The sequence below is a fragment of the Trichomycterus rosablanca genome, chromosome 3 (assembly GCF_030014385.1).
Source record: "Trichomycterus rosablanca isolate fTriRos1 chromosome 3, fTriRos1.hap1, whole genome shotgun sequence".
Taxonomy (NCBI): Eukaryota; Metazoa; Chordata; class Actinopteri; order Siluriformes; family Trichomycteridae; genus Trichomycterus; species Trichomycterus rosablanca.
Window position 1 is genome coordinate 42,301,070 of NC_085990.1, and position 24,475 is coordinate 42,325,544.

The 24,475-nt window shown below is 40.7% G+C and overlaps 1 protein-coding gene across 1 annotated transcript in view; it reads right to left on the reverse strand.

Annotated features, from left to right (window-relative positions):
* rbms3 (RNA binding motif, single stranded interacting protein) overlaps window positions 1-24,266 on the reverse strand; it is a 296,186-nt gene extending 271,920 nt beyond the window's left edge. Inside the window, exon 1 of the mRNA XM_062992124.1 lies at window positions 23,397-24,266. Coding sequence (XP_062848194.1) covers window positions 23,397-23,471 — 75 coding nt within the window. The 5' untranslated portion in view covers window positions 23,472-24,266. The remainder of the gene's footprint in view (window positions 1-23,396) is intronic.
* Between the last annotated feature and the right edge of the window lie 209 nt (window positions 24,267-24,475).

Here is a 24,475-nt window from a genome sequence, read left to right on the forward strand (position 1 = left end):
TGTGACGAGATCTGTCCACTATTTCCGCTATGAACTGCAGATGTTTTTTGTGCATTTCTTTTGATACTTTATCAGTTTTTGTTATTTTGGGCACTTCATACCTGTCAATTCACTGTATAGATGTGGCCCTTTAGACACAGTATTGATCTACCTTGGTTAATGCATTCTAAAATACTTGGTTTGGGGCCTCTCCGTTTTCTGGTGTCTGTTTTCAATAATTACACTGCAAGCAAGTATAAGGGTTTTGATTAGGGGCCACAATAGTAACACCCTGAAAAAGAGTGACACAATATTTGTATAAGGCTTGAACCAGTGATCAGCAATCAATAGACAGGGACCTTAACCACTCAGGGAAAACCAGTTTGTACCACCACCAAAATTATTTTAACTTATTATTAGCTTTCACTGTGGTATTAATGCTCTTTGTATTACCAGGTTAGTGGCATAGTGGAGCACCTGGTAAATGAGTGCCACAAAGCCATAAAAATAGAAATTTGGGACCTGATACTGGGATTTGATACTTTTAAGATTTTTGCTTATTTGTCTTTATGGGTTTTACTGTATTTAACTGTCCCTTGTGTAATAGGGCTGGAACATGCCTCTCTACAGAAAGCAAGATACAAATCCCTCACACCTGCAGGAATGGAAATGGAACCCATTTGCAATACTGTAACTTAAAATCCACTAACCCAAAAGGGACAGTCACAAAAAAGGTGACCAAATTAACAAAAACAAAGTAAGAAATGGTAGAAGCAAAAACATAACACCCACAAGCCATAATAGAAAAAGTGGATAGAACAGGGATAGAAGAAATGAGAACTGGATGTCAAACTGTGATAGCTGAAATAGGCTGTAGAGAAGGACATGACTCCTACTGTGGACAGCTCTTAAGCGGGTGCCACCATGTTACACCTTGGTGTAAGTGGGTGAATGTGTGATGCCATGCGATAGATTGACACCTTGTTTAAAGGATACTCTTGTTGAGGCTGCACACAGTTAGTGAAAATAAATGAATACATTACCAACAGCAAGCAGTTGTGCAGTTTATTTATTACCAAGAGTTTAAACATACCATGCGCAATATGGCATTTATTTCCATTGGTGTGTACGGACTGAAAGAGCAGGCTATTTGCAGACTGCTTGATCAGGAAAAGAACTACAATTGAGGTTGTGATGCCACAGTGAGTGGGTCCATTAACCACTATGTGTGTATGTGTGTGTGTAGTGCCCTTAGTTAGTGACAGGCTCATTAGTACTGCTGGCCAGTGCTGACTTGTGCATTGACGGTGCATTGTGTGGTGGTGCTGGATTGTACAGTTAGTCCTAAAACTTTTGCTGACCTTTGTTTCTGCTCCGTTGGTTAAATTGAACCTACAAATACAGTCAACCTTTCAAGTGAGAGATCACTGTGTGCATTGCAATATGATCTCATATGGGTTTTGTGTCTGCCAATAAGTAACAAATGAGTTAATCAGTATGTAGCTCACATACACACCCATCTCTCTCAAATGGACAAATGCTCTGCGACTTAGCTGCCTTACGCCTCTTCTCTATGGAACAAAGTACCTTATTATAGACTAGTCTTGAGTACTTGAGTTAAAGGCGACTGGACTTCATTTTTGAGGTTCTTGAAGATGTTTAATCTTTCACAAGTTCTAAAAATTGATGGGGAGCCCCAGGTATTTGACCTCAGTGTCAATTGGTCCCCAATTGTCAACCACCTATAAAGCAGTCTGGAGATCCCTTCCTAGGCAGTTTACACACCTCAACCCATATGATCCTACTGACTCACATGAGAGCAGAGTGAGGCAATGACTCTCAAATGAGTCACTCTTTGGCTTTCGTGATCCTAACAACCCACATGTTGACTTGAGGACCACCTCCAACATGTGGGATTCATTTGAGAGTTGTTGCCCCACCCTGCCAACATGTGAATCGTTAGGAGCACATGGGTTGAGGTGTGTATAGGGGTTAAACTGCCTAGGAAAGGATCTCAAGACTGCTTTATAGGTGGCTAACAACTGGGGACAAATTGGAAACAAATAACTTTGAGATAACCTTACTAGGGGTTAAATACTTGGGACTCCCCACAAGCTTTTAGAACTGAAGAAACCTTTCGGATGAGAGGTGAAACGTCTTCAAGAACCTAAATAAAAAGTCCAGAAATCTTCAACCCAAGCACCTAAGACTACAATGACCTGGATGACTGAGAACCTACACAGACAAAAGTGCCTATACAAAATGTAATTACTCTTCCTGGCCAGGGACCAAGCATACTGGAGTGGGCCATATGGTTAGAGCGAAGAACAGTGCATATAGTTGATTGGTCATCACAGACTCACCACTGGAGTGAGGCAGCACAAGAACTAAATTTAAAACCCTCCTGCTGCAGATATTTTGAATGTGACTACAGTATATCATCATAGCTTTTAAGAACAATGGACCTACTTTTGGCCCAGTGATAAGGTGCAAGCTCATCCTCAGATCTAGTATCGAAAAAAAAAGAAAAAAAAAAGGATAGTTCTGGATTTGAATGTGACCGTAACATACTGTAGGGTACCACGCAACAAAATAGAGACGTCTAACCCTCTGTAATCGCATCCCGTCCGCTCTCTCATCCCTCTTTACAAAAATAGGTATGATTGCAGCTTTAAATGCACCTCCATTAGACACTCTACCAGCATGTGTTTCTGCTTGATTGTGCTGGTGTGTGTGTCAGTGTATGCTCTTCAAATCTTTTTGAAGTGTGTTATGTGCTTGATAGAACATCAGACATGGTAGAGTGGAGCAGACACAAAACTGCAAAAAACGGGCTTAGAAGTTTCATAAAAAAAAGTTTAACATCCTTTTCAACTCGCCTTCCTTTTCCTGCTGCTACGCCAAGAGATTGAAGAATTTTGTTCATACATAGGCTGAAAGGTAGGACCTCATTTTGGAGCATGCCAGCATTTCGGCCAAGAAAATGCATTTCATTATAACAAGGATGCACTGTGTATTCTGACACCTTTCTAACAAAACCAGCATTAACTTATTTAGTAATTTAAGCTACAGTAGCTCGTCTGTTGGATCGGACCACACGGGCCAGCCTTCGCTCCCCACGTGCATCAGTGAGCGTTGGCCGCCCATGATCCTGTCGCCGGTTTACCACTGTTCCTTTCTTGGACCACTTTTGATAGATACTGACCACTGCAGACCGGGAACACCCCACAAGAGCTGCAGTTTTGGAGATGCCCTGATCCAGTCGTCTAGCCATCACAATTTGGCCCTTGTCAAACTCACTCAAATTCTTACACTTGCCCATTTTTCCTGCTTCTAACACATCAACATTGAGGATAAAATGTTCACTTGCTACACAATATATCCCACCCACTAACAGGTGCTGTGATGAAGAGATAATCAGTGTTATTCACTTCACCTGTCAGTGGTCATAATGTTATGCCTTGTTTGGTGTATTTCAATTTTAAAGACTTCCCACTGATGTGTAACAGAACGTTTAACTACACCACTTAATGAGCTTATCTTTCTTTATTTTAAGTTGATATATAATACTAGAGTGGCACAATGACTCTTTGGGTCGCACTGTCGCCTCACAGCAAGAAGGTCCTAGGTTCGATTTCCAGGTGGAGTGGTCCGGATCCTTTCTATGTGGACTTGCATGTTCACCCTGTGTCTGTGTGGGTTTTTTCCAGGTGCTCCAGTTTCCTCCCACAGTCCAAAGACATGCAGTCAGGTTTGAATGTGTGTATTTGTGTTTGAATGAATGAATGAATATGTAAAGCTGCATTCAGCTGCATTTTCCTATTTCATTTACACTTTTGTATAATGGAATAAACTGAGCTCAAAGCTGTTAACAGATTTCTTTACATCTCCTTTATTAGATTCAAGTCCTTTTTTAAATAGTCACTTGATGTCATTTTAATTGATTCTGTAGACTGTTTTTACCACACAGACCCACCTCACAAAGAAAATCATGTAAAAATTCCTTAAACAATTATTACTTTTTAACATATTTATTATCGAATGTGGCAAGGTCACGCACTGCGTGAAATAAGGAGCTTGGTTTGATGGGGTACTTTTAAATAATATATAAACATTGCAAGAGCAGTGGTGGCTCAGTGAGTTATTGATTTAAAGGTTGAGGGTTTAAATCCCAGCCCAGCCAAGCTACCACTGTTGGATCTTTGATCAAGGACCTGAATCCTCTCTGCTCATACCATGACTGACACTGAGTCCTGACCCCAGATTCTCAACCAGGAAAAAAATTCATTGCACTGTGCACTTGTGGGGTGGCACAGTGGTGCACAACAAGGGCCTGGGTCCTCTTTGTGTCCACTCTGGTTTCCTCCCACAAGTCCAAAGACATGCAGTCAGGCCAACTGGAGCTACTTAAGTTGTCCTAATTGTTTGTGTTTATACACCGATCAGTCATAACATTAAAACCACCTCCTTGTTTCTACTCACTGTCCATTTTATCAGCTCCACTTACCATATAGAAGCACTTTGTAGTTTACACTTTGTAATCTACAATTACTGTCTGTAGTCCATCTGTTTCTCTGCATGCTTTGTTAGCCCCCTTTCATGCTGTTCTTCAATGGTCAAGGACTCTCCCAGGACCACTACAGAGTAGGTATTATTTGGGTGGTGGACCATTCTCAGCACTGCAGTGACACTGACATGGTGATGGTGTGTTAGTGTGTGTTGTGCTGGTATGAGCAGCGCTGATGCAGTTTTAAACACCTCACTGTCACTGCTGGACTGAGAATAGTCCACCAACCAAAAATATCCAGCCAACAGCGCCCCATGGGCAGTGTCCTGTGACCACTGATGAAGGTCTAGAAGATGACCAACTCAAACAGCAGCAATAGATGTGAGATCGTTTCTGACTTTACATCTACAAGGTGGACCAACTAGGTAGGAGTGTCCAATAGAGTGGACAGTGAGGGGACACAGTATATAAAAACTCCAGCAGCGCTACTGTGTCTGATCCACTCATACCAGCACAACACACACTAACACACCACCACCATGTCAGTGTCACTGCAGGGCTGAGAATGATCCAACACCCAAATAATACCTTTTTTGTGCTGGTCCTGTGGGGGTCCTGACCATTAAAGAACTCAGTGAAAGCAGGTTAAAAAGGTATGTAGAGATACAGATGGACTACAGTCAATAATTGTAGAACTACAAAGTGCTTCTATATGGTAAGTGGAGCTGATAAAATAGACAGTGAGTGTAGAAACAAGGAGGTGGTTTTAATGTTATGGCTGATTAGTGTATATTAAAAGTAAAATCTGAGATGATACAATTTAAAATTAATTAAGGGCTAAACACATTTTTTCATAGTGATCATCTACTCTTCCACGGCCTTTGTATTGGTTGTGTTACTGCCTCTCTATGTACGAGCTCAAGAGTGAATAAGGTAGCTAAAGTCAGAGAAGAAGCAAGTTCTGCTCTCGCACCGAGCGCCACACTGTGTATGTGGCAGCTTAGAGGACAAGGTCACACAGCCTGTAGTGTCTGTAAGACTAATCCTGTCGGGCATTTATCCCATTCCTCTGCCTCTTAAACACTCTCCTTTCTCCCTCTCTCTCTCTCGCCAACTCTTGCTTTCACTTTCAAACTGGGAACCAAAGACGGAGTTGGATAGGCGCAAATAAAGAAAAACTAATTTAGATTATGCTCACTACTGCAGCGTGTGTGTGTGTGTGAGAGTGTAGGTAAGAGCTTGCAATCAAGAGCAGAGTTGTGTGACAGATAGAGTGGCTAATAAGTCTGGTCTGAAACTCTCCATTTCCGCCCACCTCCAGGCTTAGAGAAATTTAACCAAGACAGAAGACCGCTGCTATATCGGATGCTATAATGAACAAGCTAAATTGTTTACTGAGTGGAAATTGCTTAGCTACAGTGACTGAGAGGTGCGCCAAACTACAAAATTACCACAGTGCAAAGCTACAACACAGAAAAAAAAGACATGATTATTTATTATTATTTATTAGGATTATAACAACATGTTTTACACTTTGGTTACATTCATGACAGAAACAGTAGTTACTCATTACACAAGGTTCATCAGTTCACAAGTTCAATGTCAAACACAGTCATGGACAATTTTGTATCTCCAGTTCACCTCACTTGCATGTCTTTGGACTGTCAGAGGAAACCCACGCAGACACGGGGAAAACATGCAAACTCCACACAGAAAGGACCCGGACCGCCCCACCTGGGGATCGAACCCAGGACCTTCTTGCTGTGAGGCGACTGAACATGGTTAAAAAAAAACAATGTTTTGTTTGTTTATTAAGATTTTTACGTCATGTTTTACACTTTGGTTACATTCATGACAGGAACGGTAGCTTGGTAGGCCCATCAGTTCACACAAGGTTTTATCAAACACAGTCGTGGACAGTTTCAGTAATCTCCAATTCACCTCACTTGCATGTCTTTGGACTGTGGGAGGAAACCCACGCGGACACGGGAAGAACATGCAAACTCCACACAGAAAGGACCCGGACCGCCCCACCTGGGGATCGAACCAGGGACCTTCTTGCTGTGAGGCGACAGTGCTACCCACTTAGCCAGTCCATCACAATGCATCACACACCAACCTGCTCACACCTATGGGCAATGTAGAGCAGCTAATCCACCTACTGATATATGTTAGGTAATCTGGAGTTGTGCAGGACTCACTTTATTTATGTGCTGACTGAAAATGCTTTTTTATACTTGTTTGCAATTTAATAAGACAAAATGTCAAAGATTAAATATACACTTGTCAGGTTACTAGAGTAACCACAGTAAGATCAGGGTGTGGTCCCAGGGTCTAGTGTGTTTCTGACGGGCCCTGGCCACCGGACACACTTTCAAAATATACAAGACTTCAAGTATAATATAAGGATTAAATTATAGCATATAAATAAAGGTGGTCTTTGACTAAAAGGTTTTCTTCATATCTTTCCTCAATATAATTTTTTACTCACGCGTGACTCCATCGAATTATAGGTGAATAAGAAGGTGCACACTTGGAAGGAGTGTCTAAAAGAGTGGGCAGTGAGTGGACATGGTATTTAAAAACTCTGATCCACTCATACCAGCACAACACACACTAACCACCTAAATAATACCTACTCTGTGGTGGTCCTGGAGGGGTCCTGGCCATTGAAGAACAGGGTGAAAGCAGGCTAAAAGGTATGTAGAGAAATAGATGGACTACAGTCAGTAATTGTAGAACTGAAATAAAAAGCTGATTCTTACAATTTCTCAGAACTCTGAGCTGTAACACAAGTTTAAAAGCGAAACAGTGAGGAAAATCCAGCTAAACACAAATACATGTGGAGCTTTCAGAGTGAATCTGACGGTTATTCCACACGAATGCAGCCGAGCGCTGAACAAAGCGACTGTTTGTTTTTTAAAAATTTATTTAATTAATTTCAAATTAACAATGAACACGTTGAGTTTAAGGGAAACGTTGAGTTTAAGTGTACAAATTTCTCTATGAAGGGCGTTGAGTTTCAAAGATTTTGAGTTTAGGGGACGTTGAGTTACAAGGTACCACTGTAATACAAATTTAATTGAAACATTTACAGGCCTAATTGTCTTATTTTATTTAAGCCATGGATGCACAGTGTTAAATCATTTATTAATGTTCTCTAATCCTGGTCAGGGTTACGCTGGGTTCAGTGCCATGCAAAGACACTGGCCGTAAAGAGGGAACACTTCCCAGACAGAACACCAGCTCACCACATCACATACTCACCCATTTACTTTCACAGTCATTTCTAAGGGGCGTTTAAAGTGGCCGTTTATCTCCTGCCTGTTTTTAAAGAGGAAAAACAGAGTATCCCGAAGAAATTTAAATATGTTGTATATTCTTCTTCCTCACTTGACGTTTACTGTGCACAGGCCAACACCACACTTGTATTTTGAATCTTAAAACCCTGTGCTGGCATAGGAAGAACATGCAAAATGTTTTATAGACAGTGTCTGAAGATGAGTTCAAAGACACTCTACCATCTGCTGTCTGGATGTACAATGTCTACATTGATAAGAGAACTTGAACTTTGATAGGGTATCGGCTAGCTGGCACAGCAGTGCAGTAGATAACATTCTTTCATGGTCCTTGGAAGTTTACAAATTCGGTAATGTGGCATGTTTACCCCATGTCTGTGTAGGATTCCTCTAAGAACTTCAGTTTTCTTGTACAGTCCACCCCCAACCCCCAGTAGCCTAGTGTGTAGAGCTTTGAGCTATCAGTCGAAAGGTTGAGAAATAAAATCCTGGCTCTGCCATGCAGCCACTGTTGGGCCCTTGAGCAAGACCCTTAACCCCCGCGGCTCCAGGGGCGCCATACATTGTACTGCACATGTGTAAATGTATATATGACAAATAAAGGTATTCTATTCTATTCAAAAGCATGCCCAGAGCAGGCCTGGCAATTCAATTGGCTTTAGACATAAATAAGTGAATGAAGTAAGTGTGTAATAATAGCAACAGACTGGTGCCTTTTTGCAAATGATATTTCCAGTCTATCAATGTCTAGTTAATGAAAGAAAGCAGGGTGCAAGTGCCAATTAAGGATGGTACTTTAGCTTGTTTCATGCCATGTATGTCACAATGTTAAAGTTAAATGTATGTGTCAACTTTAGATGAATCGATTTTGATGTGTGGAATCAGTGCCAAGACTTTGTAAGTAACTCAGTTCTTTATTTATACAATCAGAGACCTGGTGCCCACAAATGTTAATCAAACCAGTATGGGGCACCAAAACAATCCCAAATAATACCTATTAATTACTATTTAAAACAATATTACTGGCCACATGGCTTATCAGATGTGTCCAGCCTTTTGGGTCTTTATTATTTTTAAATTTTGTGGATTGAGATTGTGGATGGAGATTAAATCTGTTGTCGTATGTCTTTAAATCTATTCAGTATCCAACGTTAACAACCTTTTTAAATAACTTTGTAGAGCAATACAACTAATCCCGTTCCGGCTCATATTCACAACTGAATAGATTATGACAGGCAAAATCCCCACTGAGTGTCATTAGACACTCTCTTTGTGGTTTCTAGCATTAAGATGTGTTCAGACAGGACTTTAGGAGCTTGCAAGGCTAATTATCCCAAATAAAATATGTGAACTGTACAAGTTAATTCAACTGGAACACAACAAAGCGCTGTTTGCACAACCTAATCCCGAGCAGACCGCTGGCTGTCGAGTTAGCGCCAACAGCCGTGGCTGGTACAGGGATAGCTGGTGTTATTAATCAGCCACGATGCAGACAGTCTTTATCTTATCTGGAAGACTAGGAGAGCAACAAGATGCCATCTTCACGGTCTTTAGACGATGTCATTATGTCCAAAGTAAATTATCTTTCCTAAATCATTTAATGTCTAGCCCATGCGTAATTCTTTACTCATGCAAGAAGAATTGGACGTGGTTATGGCTGCTTAAGAGTGACGGGTCTATGTCCGATTAGCGTAACCTCTGCTCTTGCTGTAACTGCAAATCTAGTGTGCGTAAATTGGAGAAGAGAGGGCAGGTTGGATAAAAGAAGAGAGGCTGGCAAAGAAATCCCTCAGGAGTGTGTACTCAAGAATTTATGGCACTCCTCCTCCTCCTCTCCTGCCCTGTCCTTGGCTCTGCCTGTGCTGTTTCTGAAGGAGATGGTTTCCAGGGTGTCTCCTGATTAAAACGCAAGGGAAGGATGGAGGGAGTGACGGGGGAAAATGAAAAGCGGCGTACTCAAGCACATTCATAGGGTGAAATCAGCATCAGTCTTCACACCCTTCCTCTTTCCTTCCTGAGTTTTAGCACACTCGTGTTTAATTTCTGCGGAGATGACGAGACCTGTCAGTATATTTTCATACGTAAAATAATTATTACAGACTCCTAAGAGTGACAGATGTATTGTAGGTTTAAGTATGATTTAAATATCTGAGGTTCGGCTTTACCTTTATTAATTCTAATTTAAAGATTTTTTAATAAGAGTTTAATAAGGTCAAAATATTTTGAAGTGTATCTGACACTCATTCAATCTAGTTAAATGCAATCTTTATTATATTATATAAAATGTGTGTTGAATTAGATTATATTCATTTCTTTTTGTTTTAACTTTCTTCTTGTTTAAAGCGATGTTAGATAGTTGATCTGTCTTTCTATCTTCTTGGTTTGTTGATGCATGTAACAAGTAAGATTCCGCCTTGCCATGAGGCACCAGGTGTAACCCCACACTTGCAAGAATTAAAAAAATACCCAATTTGCAGACAGGTTAACCATGATAAAACAATACTGTGGATAAAAAGCCACAAATGATAAGGGATAGTAAAAATAAAAACAGAAACAAAGTAACAAATAAAACTCCATAGCCTGCAATGGACAAGTGGTTATAACAGGAATAGGGTAGAAATGAAACCTGGGTAACAGAAAATAAAGAGTGCTGGCATCTGCGCCAGCAGAAAACTGTACCAGGCTGGGACCAGTATTACAGTTACAAGAGAAAGCACGTTGCCAACAGAGGAGCCTGCAAATGTGTGAGTGAGAAACCATGATAAATAGAAACATGTCCACCTGGAGCGAATTATCACTCGAGGTGCAGGTGACTGTCAGTTAAAAGAAACATGTCGATGACATGTCGATCATCTTCAGAAGGGCAGAATTGTGTAAGTGCCCCCTGCCGATCCCCTTAGCAGGAGGGCTTGTTACTGTAAGTAAACCAGTCAAGTCAAGTTGCTAAATAAAGCCAGATTTATATATTTATACTGATCAGGCATAACATTATTACTTGTTTCTACACTCACTGTCCATTTTATCAGCTCCACTGATCATATAGAAGCACTTTGTAGTTCTACAATTACTGACTGTAGTCCATCTATTTTTTCTGCATGCTTTGTTAGCCTCCTTTCATGCTGTTCTTCAATGGTCATGACCCCCACCCACCACAGAGTAGGTATTATTTGGGTGGTGGATCATTTTCAGCACTGCAGTGACAATGACATGGCGGTGGTGTGTTAGTGTGTGTTGTGCTGGTATGAGTGGATAAGACACAACAGCGCTGATTAAGTTTTTAAACACCTCACTTTCACTGCTGGACTGAGAATAGTCCACCAATCAAAAATATATCCAGCCAGTGGCACCCTGTGGGCAGCAGCCTGTGACCACTGATGAAGGTCTAGTACTCAAACAGCAGCAATAGATAAGCGATCGTCTCTGACTTTACATCTACAAGGTGGACCAACTAGGTAGGAGTGTCTAATAGAATGGACAGTGAGTGGACACAGTATTTAAAAACTCCAAGCCTTTTTTTATGTATTTTTTATAATCTATTTCTACTTTTTGGATCTTAAAGAAAATGACAAAGCAAATATGAACTTTTAGCAATTCTAATCTTGAAATCCTATTAAATACATTTAACATCAACTGCAATCCAGTGGCAGGCAAACTAAAAAAGGAAAGTGCTTACACAAATCAATCAGTAACCTTCTCTTACATTAAGAAACTTGCAGCTTCAAAGTAAGCTCTTATAAAATCAATGAGATGCAGATCTACAGCACGTAATGTCTGAGAGAGCAAGTGTTATAAGCAAGTATTTGGGACAGTGCTAGATTGGGTGTGAAATCAGACTCTTAGCTCTGCCTGGGAAGAGCTACTTGTTTAATTCCTTAGTTATACCACCATAAAATATATGAACTAATTAGAGCATCTTGTGTTCACATTTATTCCAACACACAAAAAAAGACAAAAATAAAAAGCCGCACCCAGACTAGTGATATTTCCATAACTCGACCTTATCTGTGGACATCTGTGGATAACTTTCTATATTAATCCAGTTAAATTCTTAAACATGCAATCATAAATCCATGTTGATATGGGTCCTGGGGGCCATCTTTGCTCCCATTTACTGCCTGCGATGAATTTGCATTTTTTTCCCCTGTGCCTGGTGTCGTCCACACACTAAGAGCTAGGGGCAATTGTCAATTGACCCTAGCTCCTAGTGTGTGATGTCCTGCAATTAACACACTGTCCATTGTGCATCCTTCATATGCCCTAAGTGTTTTCAGAATTGGCTTTGGATCTATTACAGAACAAGGTGGCTACTGGACATTAATTTAGTGATAGATAGATAGATAGATAGATAGATAGATAGATAGATAGATAGATAGATAGATAGATGGATAGATGGATGGATGGATGGATGGATGGATGGATGGATGGATGGATGGATGGATGGATGGATGGATGGATGGATAGATAGATAGATAGATAGATAGATAGATAGATAGATAGATAGATAGATAGATAGATAGATAGATAGATAGATAGATACTTTATTTAACCCGAGGAAAATTATTGTCTTCCAATATAATAAGTATAGTGAAACCTGGGTGTGACCATATGGCAAGCTTCTGCAGCTGTTCCAAGAGGAAAATAAAGAGTGCTGGCATCTGTGCCAGCAGAAAACTGTTCCAGGCTGAGCCCAGTATCACAGTTACAAGAAAAAGCAGGTTGCCAACAGAGGAGCCTGCAAATGTGTGAGCAAGAAACCATGATTAATAGAAACATGTCCACCTGGAGCAAATTAACACTTGAGGTACAGGTGACCGTCAGTTAAGAGAAATAGATCAGATCAGACCAGATAGATAGCTAGATTGATAGATAGATTGATTGATTAATAGATAGATAGATGGCCTCCAATATAGTAAGTATAGTGCAGCGAATGGCCAATGTGCACATATACATTTACATTTTTTATATACGGCCATATACACAATATACGGTATGCAAAAAATAAAAAAATTATAAAAATTATATTAGATATAGGGGGTCTGGCCCTCCTAATTAACACCTGGACCGCCCAAAAAGAGGTAAAGACAACAGTTCAGAGAAAGGTGGTTGTTATTTAGCTAAACTGTATCTTCATGCAAAACTTAGAAACGAGTTTGTATTAGCATATATCATTATGCAGTTGACACAATCTAATTCAGAAACTCAGAAAGCATCCAATAATGAGAGTGAAGGCAGGCGGACGAAAGTATTCTTCCAGGCATGAATACATAGTCACTGTATAATTCACACCCTGACTGCAATCTACTATTCTTTGCACAACTTTTGCTTAGACTGGATTTTTTTCCTATCTGTCCCTGCTGCATAGGCTTTGTTGAATATTCCACAAGCCTAAAAGCAAGCTGTGCAAAAAAAACAGGCTCTTTAAAGGGAGCAGATCCATCAAGCTTTGGTAGTTACAAAGTGTTCCTTTATTAAAAATGCAGCAGGTTTATTACTCTACGACCAGAACTTCCCTTGTACTCTTTTCAGATCACATAAACCAAATAGTCTACTAGCAGTCTTTAGTTTAGAGCCGCTTTCAGATTATCAGATTGAAAAAACCCATTTGCTTCCATACAGACTAGAGGGTCTCCTCCATAAGCTACTTAGCCATTACTTACATTTTCTGCTGAAGCATACAACATAGTGTATACAGTGGTATCTTGAAACTCAACGTTAACTGATTCTGGGAGTGGCGTTGAGTTTAAAAGACATTGAGTTTTTTTTTTTTATTATTCATAAGGATGTATGGGAAACCTGTTAATGCGTTCCATGGTTCCGGTTAATGTGACCTATTGTGCTAAAACAATGAGCAAGGAATTTCATTAGTGAAGAGACCTTGTGAGCAGTAATAATTAAGAAAGGTTTAGTGTTTCTATAACGTTCTATAACGTCATGTAAAACTTTTTTAACATCAAGCGTTTTAGACTCCCCGAGCTATAACACAAGTTTAAAAGTGAAACAGGAGGAGAATCCAGATAAACACATATACATGTGGACGCTTTGTGAGTGAATTTGACGGTTATTCCACACAAATGCAGATTCGTCTCATATGCTCACTTGATAACGTTTTACTGCATGGCTCATAACAAGCAAGGGGGCGTTGAGTTTCAAAGATTTTGAGTTTAGGGGACGTTGGGTTACAAGGTACCACTGTATATGAAAAAGAAAAAAAACAATTATTGTCTATTTTACCAATGCTTTAGCCTAATCAGGGTTGCAGTGGGTCAGATCCACTGGGCAAAAGGCAGAAAACACCCGGACAGGTCGCCAGTCCATAAAAAATCATTTCCAGCTTAATTTCGAGATTAAACACTGTCTTGACTATAACATATCTTTCTATAAGCATATGCTTGGCTAGTATATTCCCTTTTTCAGAGTCAACCACCCCACCCTTCTGAACAGATGGCTGAAAAGAATGCCCAGGACACAGTGGGAGATAAGAGGAATAAGAGGGAAAGGAACAATGTCAGAAGTAAATTTAAAAATAATAATAATAATACTAATACTAATAATAATACTAATAATAATCAATACTAAAGCAAAATATTTTGAGTTCTTTTAAAAAATGCATTGTAAATATTGTCAGCTAAATGGATATATTAGTCGCACATAAATCCCTCACTTTTATTTCACATAAATAAAAATGATTTATTTTTGTAAAATAGTAAATATCATTAACTTAAGAATAATAATAATAATAATAATAATAATAATAATAACTTAGAAATTTTTTTCATTATTTATTTATTTTAATTATTTTATTATTTTTAGGGTTCTGTTTAGCACCCTACATTTAGTATTTATTAATTTTAATTAATTTGATTATTTTTAGAATTCTGTTTAGCACCTTACATTTATTTATTTATTTAATTATTTATTTTAATTAATTGTATTATTTGTAAGGTTCTGTTTAGCACCCTACATTTATTTATTTATTTATTTTAATTAATTGTATTATTTTTAGGGTTCTGTTTAGCACCCTACATTTATTTATTTATTTTAATTAATTGTATTATTTTTAGGGTTCTGTTTAGCACCCTACATTTATTTATTTATTTATTTATTTTAATTAAATGTATTATTTTTAGGGTTCTGTTTAGCACCCTACATTTATTTATTTATTTTAATAATTTTTTTAAATTTTTAGGGTTCTGTTTAGCACCCTACATTTATTTATTTATTAATTTATTTTAATTAATTGTATTATTTTAGGGTTCTGTTTAGGACCTACATTTATTTATTTATTTTAATTAGTTTTTTTATTTTTTGGGTTCTGTTTAGCACCTTACAAGCTTTTTTGATAGCTTTTGACTTCTAGGAAACATAACAGAATTGCCTTTTTTTGGAGTCAAGTTATTGTTTTTTTGAGAAGTAATTATTCTACCATAAGCAATTTTATTTTATACACACAGGTGTAAGCATTGCAGCTACTCAATACTACAGACCAGGCTGCAGATACTGTATCTAGAGAATAACACAAATGTAAATCTACAAACATACTAATGTCGTCTGAAGGATGTACACATTTACCTTTTACTGTTAAAAAGGCAAAAGTAAAGCACGCTGGGGCACGCTGTATTTGAAAAAACAATTAACAATGCTGCCATGTGATAAAACTCCTGTGTGAAACAGAGGGGCCATAATTACCCTGAAGTTCAATATTTTTTTCCCTCTAGCTGCTCTCTGGAGTGCTTTATTCCACTTATACCACTGCAATTAGCCTGCACTTACACATTTTTCTTAAAAAGCTATACACTTTCTATCTGTTTATGCTAACATTTAATTGTTGTAGAAGACGCAGATGTGAGTTTCTCCATTCATGTTCATTACGGTCGTTATATACACTTGGGTTTTTCTCTACCTTTAATGATGCAGATCATATAACGAACTGTAATTTAAATGATACTATAGACTATAAATAGTCACGATCAGACCTTTGTTGAAATATTAAATCCATTATGATCTGACCAATTAGATGGTAGAACCCAACAGCACTGTGGCCTATATACAGGCATCAGCATTAAATAAACATATGCACGGTTCAAAAACCCATTAAATAGCAGCATTGTAAGCTAAAACACACCAGAAATACACCACTGAGGATGGAAAACTAATAAAGTCCAGGGTTGTAATAGTTTGCACAGGATCACATCAACATAGTAATATGCTGCATGCCGCAGAGACACGGGCAGTACAATACAACCTATAGTATCGTGTACCAGGACATTACCAGGGCATCCTGGTGCCATCTCTTCTGCAGGTAAATGATGAACACATGCTTAGCCCTGCACATGAACCTGACTGCCTGTGAGTACTTGCTGCAGAGACACTTTAAGCTAGTCATCTGACCATAACGATTTGGCCGTTATCAGAGTCAGGACACATTCACATAGGAAGTGGCGAAACAGTTTTTGCGCTGACTGTGTCGTTGTTTCCTATGGAGTGAGGCGGTGCTGTTTAGCTTGCCGCTGCGCTTCCTTAATGGGTGTGCACTGCATACATCTGCCACTGGGCTTGCGATTTTTGTGCTTGCCGGGGTACTCAAGGTTCACCTGATTATTCACTAGTTCACTAATTTGCTGCTGACCTTGTCAAAGCGCCTTCAATGAGACAAACTGTTTGATACGACATAGTAAAAGCGACTCAGGCAGTATGAACAATGCTTAATGTGAACAAAGCTTAATGTGACATGCCTACACAAACAACAATTGGCTATTGTTTGAGGGGGTGCTGGACGGGACCTCATAACTGATGCAATTACGACCTCTGCTGGCTGAATGATGGCGCCTGCACGGAGTCAAGGAATAATGCGTTGATCAGGGTGTGTCTCCCCATACACAAAGCTGATCCGCATATAAACTCGCCTCGTGCAGGTGAAAAGATGCAGTCTGCTACTGCACACGTGTTGAAAGGGGCGTGTGTCAGTCTCGGCTCTCCTCAACCAGGGTGGAGATCAACATGAGTACAGATGAAGCATAACGCAATATGGTAACTGGATATGAATAGATTGGGAGGGAATTAGGGAAAAAAACCTGAGGAATTTTATAAGTGGAGAGAATATATGACTATTATTAATTAAAAGAGGTTTACTCTTTCTTTGTCATTCATTTAATAAATTAAACCATGTTAAGCTTGTTTTTGTAATGATAAACATTTTAGACTCCTTCGGAAAAGCTGATTCTTACAATTTCTCAGCACCTTGAGCTATAACACAAGTTTAAAAGTGAAACAGTGAGGAAAATCCAGCTAAACACAGATACATGTGGATGCTTTCAAAATGAAATTGATGGTTGTTCCACTCAAATATTAGTCTCATATTTGCACTTTGATGACGTTTTACCACTGACCCTTTCAAAGCACCTCCAATGAGACAAACTGTTTGATATGTTGCGGTAAAAGCGATTCCGGCAGTCCGAACAACGCTTAACGTGACTTATTGTATTAAAACAACAATCAAGGAATTCCATTAGTGAAGAGAACTTATGATCAGTATTAATTTTAGAGTGGTTTAGTCTTCCTATGTCATTCATTTAATAAATTAAACCATGTTACCCTTTTTTTATTTCAACAATAAGCATTTTAGACTCTCTCTGAAACGCTGATATTTACAATTTCTCAGCACTCCGAGCCACAACACAAGTTTAAAAGTGAAACAGTGAGAAAAATCCAGCTAAACATAGATGTTGTTTGTTTGTTTATTAGGATTTTAATGTCATGTTTTACACTTTTGGTTACATTCATGATATAAACACTAGTTACTCATTACACAAGATTCATCACTTCACAAGGTTATATCGAACGCAGTCATGGACAATTTAGTGTATCCAATTCCCCTCACTTGCACATCTTTGGACTGTTGGAGGAAACCGGAGCTCCCGGAGGAAACTCACACAGACACGGGGAGAACATGCAAACTCCAAACAGAAAGGACCCGGACCGCCCCAACAGGGTGACAGTGCTACCCACTTAACCACCGTGACGCCCAAACATAGATGAAAGTGGATGCTTTCAGAGTGGATTTGACAGTTATTCCAGACAAATGCATATTCGTCTCATATTCGCACTTTGGTGAGGTTTTACTGCACCACTCAAGCCAATCGCTGAGCAAAGCGGTGGTTTGCGGCGAGGCTCGCAGTGAGCGAAGCGCAAAACACTTCTCATGTGTTCTCATTGCACCTGTTCTATGAGTAACATCAAAACAGCCAGACATTTAATATATCCTTGAACATGACATGTAGCATATGCTTTCTAATAAATGGTCCCAATGTTTATGAAAGCCAGCATGCAGCATTGGTTATATCTTAAAGTAAAGCATGTGGGCTCTAACCTTCTCGCTCACACCCAACTCTCTATGGACCTCAAAACTTTGTCCAGCTGGTAATACGCAGATCCACCCAGGAAGTATTTTACTGTGTAAACGTCAAAGAGTTGTCCCGACCGAGGAGTTTACATGTATAATTCACAGGCATGTATACACACTTCCACCCACACACGGCACTTGTGTTAACTTGGTGTCAGTGTAATATGCCTCTAGCAAATAACACCTCCGCTGAAATTCACTTTTATTCACACAACATCCAGAAAAGTCCTTAGAAGGTAAAGCTTTTGTTATTTAATTCACTGAGGAAATTGTTAACTAGTACGGTGCTGATTGTGGTTAAATCTAGTACTGTGGACCAGGACCAGGACTGATTTAAACTGTTTTTTTTAATGCATTTTCTCCCTTTTTTTACTGGTGCTGACCCCCGCCCCTGATTGAGGAGAGCGAACTGACACACGTCCCCTCCTACACGTGAGCAGTACTACTCTGTGCAGACACCATCAATCAGCCAGCAGAGGTCGTAGTTTGCTCAGTTATGAGGTTCCTATCCGGCTCCCTACCTGGATGAACAACAGCCAAATGTTGAGCTGAGCTGAAATTCGATACGATGTATTCAAAATCTCAGCTCTGGTGTGCTAGTGTATTTTACCGCTGCACCACCTGAGAGGCTAATTTAAACAATTAAACGAAAATCCAGGGGTTCTTTAACCTTTGGATGATGTCAAAATGAGAAAACAAAAAAAGCGTTGTTAGGAAAGTGTGGCCACAAAAAATGACCCTGATATGCGACTGATTTACTGTTTTACCACTCGTTTTTTACAGCTTGCCACTGTGCTCAACATTAAATGTTAGCAATGTTATTTACCGCTTCATCCTGATCAGAAAAAAAAGACCAAACAAACCTTGGAAACCCTCCAAGGGTTCAATCCCAGCCCAGGTTACAAAAATGCTAATTAACTGCTGCACCACCACTGCTTGTTAGTGTTGTTATATTTTTAAATAATTTTCTGTATATAATATGGAGTCTGAGGCAAGATTGCATTTTCCATGGATGGAGAAAATGGATACAACAAACCAGCAGTGCATATCAATGTGTTTTCTAATGAATGTCGAAATGTCATTGTGAACACAGCCCATGCGTCTTAAAGAATTTGTACGGACAAATGTAAATGCCCTCATTTAAATAACAACGGCGATTTTAATTACACAGTAATCATTAGTATTTAATAAATTAGTGCACATTAAAAGAGCGTAATTACTGAGTTAACAGTCATTTTCTGCAGGAAGGAAATTAAAGCTTTTGCTCATGGTAAAGCTCAAGTTCTATGACGGACTCCTCGTGAATCAATCTACCAATTATCCGCTGGCTGAGTAAATAGCACGTTGCCATGCAATAATCCTAAGTAACATAGCGAGCAGCAGAAGCCTAATGAGGCCCATATAGCAGGTTCTCTCGCGGCGCTGCTGACATGCCACATGTCATCTCACTGCAGCCCAGTTAGCACACGCTCACGCTGAGAGCAGGGCTTTAAACGCACCCCTGCATGTTATTTTTGCTCCACAAAACTGACCCCACTGAGTGTAAATGAGCTCACACACACATACACACTAATACACACACGCGCACATCCCACGGGCTCGACTTCACACCGCGGATCGAATGGTCGACAGGGCCCTACAGCATTTTATTGGCACAATGCTAGAGGGGAATTACTTTCCTTTAAATCTATTTCATATCCCACTGATGTATGACTGCTGTCATGGATACGTAACTCAGCGTGCAGCATGCATAAGCACTTACATAGCACACCATGCATGCACGCACACACAGTCATCCATCTGTCCATGCTCTGATAGGAATCTCGATACTGTACAGGAAGTGGAGATAAGAGGCCAAGATGTCTGCTGGGGGCCCTCTTCAGAGTTACGTTACATGTAGTGAAGTGTTAAGACAAAATTTTATCATCCATATTCAGACTGCAGGTGCATTTGTGGACTTAAGCTCTGCATGGACTGGCCTTGAATTCCAGCATAATTATTATTTCTAAGAAAATTCTCCCATACAGGCATCATGGCATCATGGGTATTTAAATTATGCATATAAACACATTTATGTACTTAAACGTTATACACTGATCAGCCATAACAGAAGTACTGCACTAAGTGGCTGCCCATTAAATGGCCTACTTATGTAGCCGTGCATCACAATTCTTAATAAATCTAATCAATTGATCAAAATAGGACACAGTTCTGGATGTAAGAAACTCACTCACTCACTTTCTTAACCGCTTATCCAATCAGGGTCATGGGGGGGGGTTGCTGGAGCCTATCCCAGCTTTTCAGTGGGCGCAAGGCACACAGTAACACCCTGGATAGGGCGCCAGTCCATTTCAGGGCAGACACATATACACACACACCCATTCACCTATAGGGCAATTCAGTGTCTCCAATTAACCTGACTGCATGTTTTTGGACTGTGGGAGGGAACCGGATCTCCCTGAGGAAACCCACGTAGACACGGGGAGAACATGCAAACTCCACACAGAAAGGACCCGGACCGCTCTCCCTGGTTATCGAACCAAGGACCTTCTTGGGCAGCATTGGCTAAGAAAAGCCTTCAATCATTTGCGCCTCCATACCCCTTTGCAGCCATTAGTGGCATGGCGGGTGGGCATGATGGGCAGGTGGAGCCTATCCCAGCTTTTCAATGGGCCGAGGCACACAGTAACACCCTGGACGGGGCGCCAGTCCATCGCAGGGCAGACACACATACACACACATTTACCTATAGGGCAGTGTCTCTAATTAACTTGACTGCATGTTTTTGGACTGTGGACATAAAAAGGACCCGGACTGCCCCTTCTGGGGAACAAACCCAGGACCTTCTGCTGTGAGGCGACAGTGCTACCCACCGAGCCACCGCGCCGCCCAATGTAAGAAACTGAACAAACATAAATGAAACATGATTATACTGTTAAGTTCAAATATGGTTGCAGTGTCAGGCTGATATAAAATATTTTGAATATGAACTAGCCAGAGTCAGATATGGACAGGCTGATATGTTATCATAAATTCCACAGATAGATTCTGCATTCTGGCTAAGTGCACAAGCCATTTAACAAAGACACAGACGTGGTGAAGGAGTAAGCGAGAGAGAGAGAGAGAGAGAGAGAGAGAGAGAGAGAGAGAGAGAGAGAGAGAGAGAGAGAGAGAGAGAGAGAGAGAGAGAGAGAGAGAGAGAGAGAGATCAGTGATGGTGTGTCAGCTGCTTCTCTTCCCCCACATGATTGATTTCCTCTAGAGAAATGCCTCCACTCTGAGAACATGCCGGAATCAAGATTTATAAGAGGCCATTTACATCTCTAGTCTCCCTTTCAAATACACACACACACACACATGTGCACACTCACCCACACATGCAGGCCTACAGTTATGCACACTGAAATGGGGCCCTCATCCTTCCCCGGCTAAGATTTGAAATCTGAAACGTAGCACTACTCGATGCCAAAAGCAATCCTGTTCTCCTCCAATAATGTGCCAATCAGCTAGCATTCGCAGAAATGCTAGCAGTCCCTTTACCAATCTGAACACCCTAAACACCTAGTTTCAGTAATACAATTAAGCTTTTATTACATTCCGAGATGTTCTGACGTTCCTCTGGTGATAAAAGGTTCTCCTAATGTTCGAATACAAAGACAAACAATGACTCAAGGGATTCGACCTCCTATCCAGAGGGTCTGTGAATTTCATTAGAAAAAAGGAACAGGGTAAGATCTAATTTGACTTGACCTTGAAAGCGGTGTGAGACAGTAAATGGCAGGCCAAGCGAAAATGTGTCTGGAGAGTAAGGGGAATTTGGTTTGCTCAGGATTAAGCGTTAATGAATATTAATTTGGTTAAATATTTTTTTCAGCAGGACAGTGGTGCTGTTGACTTACAGAAATAAGGGCCTGGGTTTGATTCCCTGGCCGATCGGCAAGGGTTCTTTCTTTGTGTAGTTTGCTTTTTTTTTTCATATGTCCAAAGTCCAAAGACATGCAGTCAGGCCAGTTGGAGCTGCGTTGTTTGGTTGTTTATTAGGATTTTAATGTCATGTTTTACGCTCTCTTTGGTTACATTCATGACAGGAACGGTAGTTACTCATTACACAAGATCCATCAGTTCACAAGGTTATATCGAACACAGTCAAGGACAATTTTGTATCTCCAATTCACCTCATTTGCATGTCTTTGGATTGTGGGAGGAAAGCGTAGCACCCGGAGTAAACCCACGCAGACACTGGGGGAACATGCAAACTCCACACAGAAAGGACCTGGACCGCCCCACCTGGGGATCGAACCCAGGACCTTCTTGCTGTTAGGCGACAGTGCTAGCCACTTAGCCACCATGCCGCCCAGTTGGAGACGAGTAGGAGTGTTTTGGTGAATATGTGTGTGGGTGTGTTTGCCCTGTGATGGACTGGTGACCTGTCTGGGGTGTTTCCTGCCTTTTGTCCAATGAATCAGACCTACCACAGACTGACTAGGGTAAAGTGGTGGTAAAACAGGCAATAAATTAAATATTATTATTTTATTTCCACATATTGCAGTATGTGGCGGGACCTTAGATTTTTGGCATCTTTAGACATTGGTTAATATGCCCTACCATAAGGGTATGTGTTCCAAGTAGAAAATCCATCACTTCTTCAATTGTCTTGAAATAAAATGATCAAATCTGAATAAGTTTAAGATCTGGAGTTAAATTACCAACTAGCTCTATCTCTTCATCAAAAAGTCCCTACTTATTCTGAATAAATCCTTATTACACACATGCCCTTGGTCTGACAGCTATTCCAGGCAACACTTTCATTTCTCACCTCCTCCAGAGGTGCCAACTTTCTTTCTTCTCAAACGCTTGAAAGATAAAGACATGTGAAGAGCACAAAACCAGGCAGATCACCGGAGCTGTAACAGCATCTCGATCAATGCACAGGAATCAATTTTCTACTTCAGAGTGGCGTCGGAGTCAAGAGATGGATGTCATTATTCAACTCCTCATCAAAGCCTCGTGTTGTGCTGAGGCAACAGAATGGAACGATCGAGTATGCAAGACGCAATTATTATTCCTGGCTTAACACAGGACGGGCAGCCAAGGAAAGCTTTGCCCAGCATCTGAGATTAGATTTCGTATGTCGGAAAGCTGGCACCAGGGTGGAGACAGACAGAGATAGCAGAGACGGTAAAGATATATTAGAAAAAAATGAAGATGGTACCTTAGTCTGGAGATAATGAGGGTAGTAGTAGGTGTACTGGGGGTACATTGGTTGCTGTTCCAAGCGTTTGCCCATGTAGCTGGAATCCCTCTTGCCGTGGCACTAGTAAGACTTGCGTGCTGGGTCCAAAACTTAAAATGCCTCCTGCTTGTTCAGCTAGATCCGTATAGAAAATGGCAAAACAATAAGAGGCTGGATAAGAGAGGTGATCGTGTGATGAGAAGTGCCACGGAACCTCCGGTTGTCCTTCTGTCCGTCACTGTGTGGTAGTTGCACTCGTGTGAGCTGCACTATCCGCTTGCTTTTCCTGCGAGGAAATCGTAGAGATGGAGAGAGAAGAGGAAGGCAAGGATGGGATAGCCGTACAAGGACAGGTCTGGGCGCACAGAAGGGGTAGAAGCAATAAGGGAAGGAAGAGGGGTCAGAGAGATCACTTCTTATGGAAAGCAAGCCGCCGGTCTCCTGCTCATGCCTTGACTTTGTCTCCCTCGCTTTTTCTTCCTTAGTCGCTCTGTCTGTCTGGACAGCGTTGGGTCCTTCAGGAAGCTGTCAGATACTTCCAGACACACGCACAATCTGCTCTAGTCCTGCTTTGGCTAACGCACAAAGAAGTGATGCAGACGGATGATGTAGCTGCACTTGGAGCTGAATCCAGCTTTATGCATACAATGCAAACTCCTCCAGAAGGAAATCCAGTAGACTCATTAAACACACGACTACGCACCACACACGGCAGTCTTTCTTCTCACCGTCTGGCTGGTATCGTCTTTCCCACCGCCTCCTTGTCTTCCCGATTGCCTGTTTATGCAAGAGCGAACGTGCGAATGGTAGTGATTGTGCCTGTGTGAGTGCGAGTATGTGTGTGTGTGCAGCTGGGTGCTCCACACTATGCTAAGGAGTTGAACGCTCAGCTCAGGCAGCGCTACAATCCTCCTCCTTTTGGTAGGCGTTACTATAGACAGGATGCAGCACTCCCAGTACTGGGGGAGTGTCTCGAATAGCCTCTCTCCTTCTCTCATCTCTTTCTCCCTCCTCACAGCACAAACGCCCTCTGCACAGCATACACTCTGCAGGCAGGA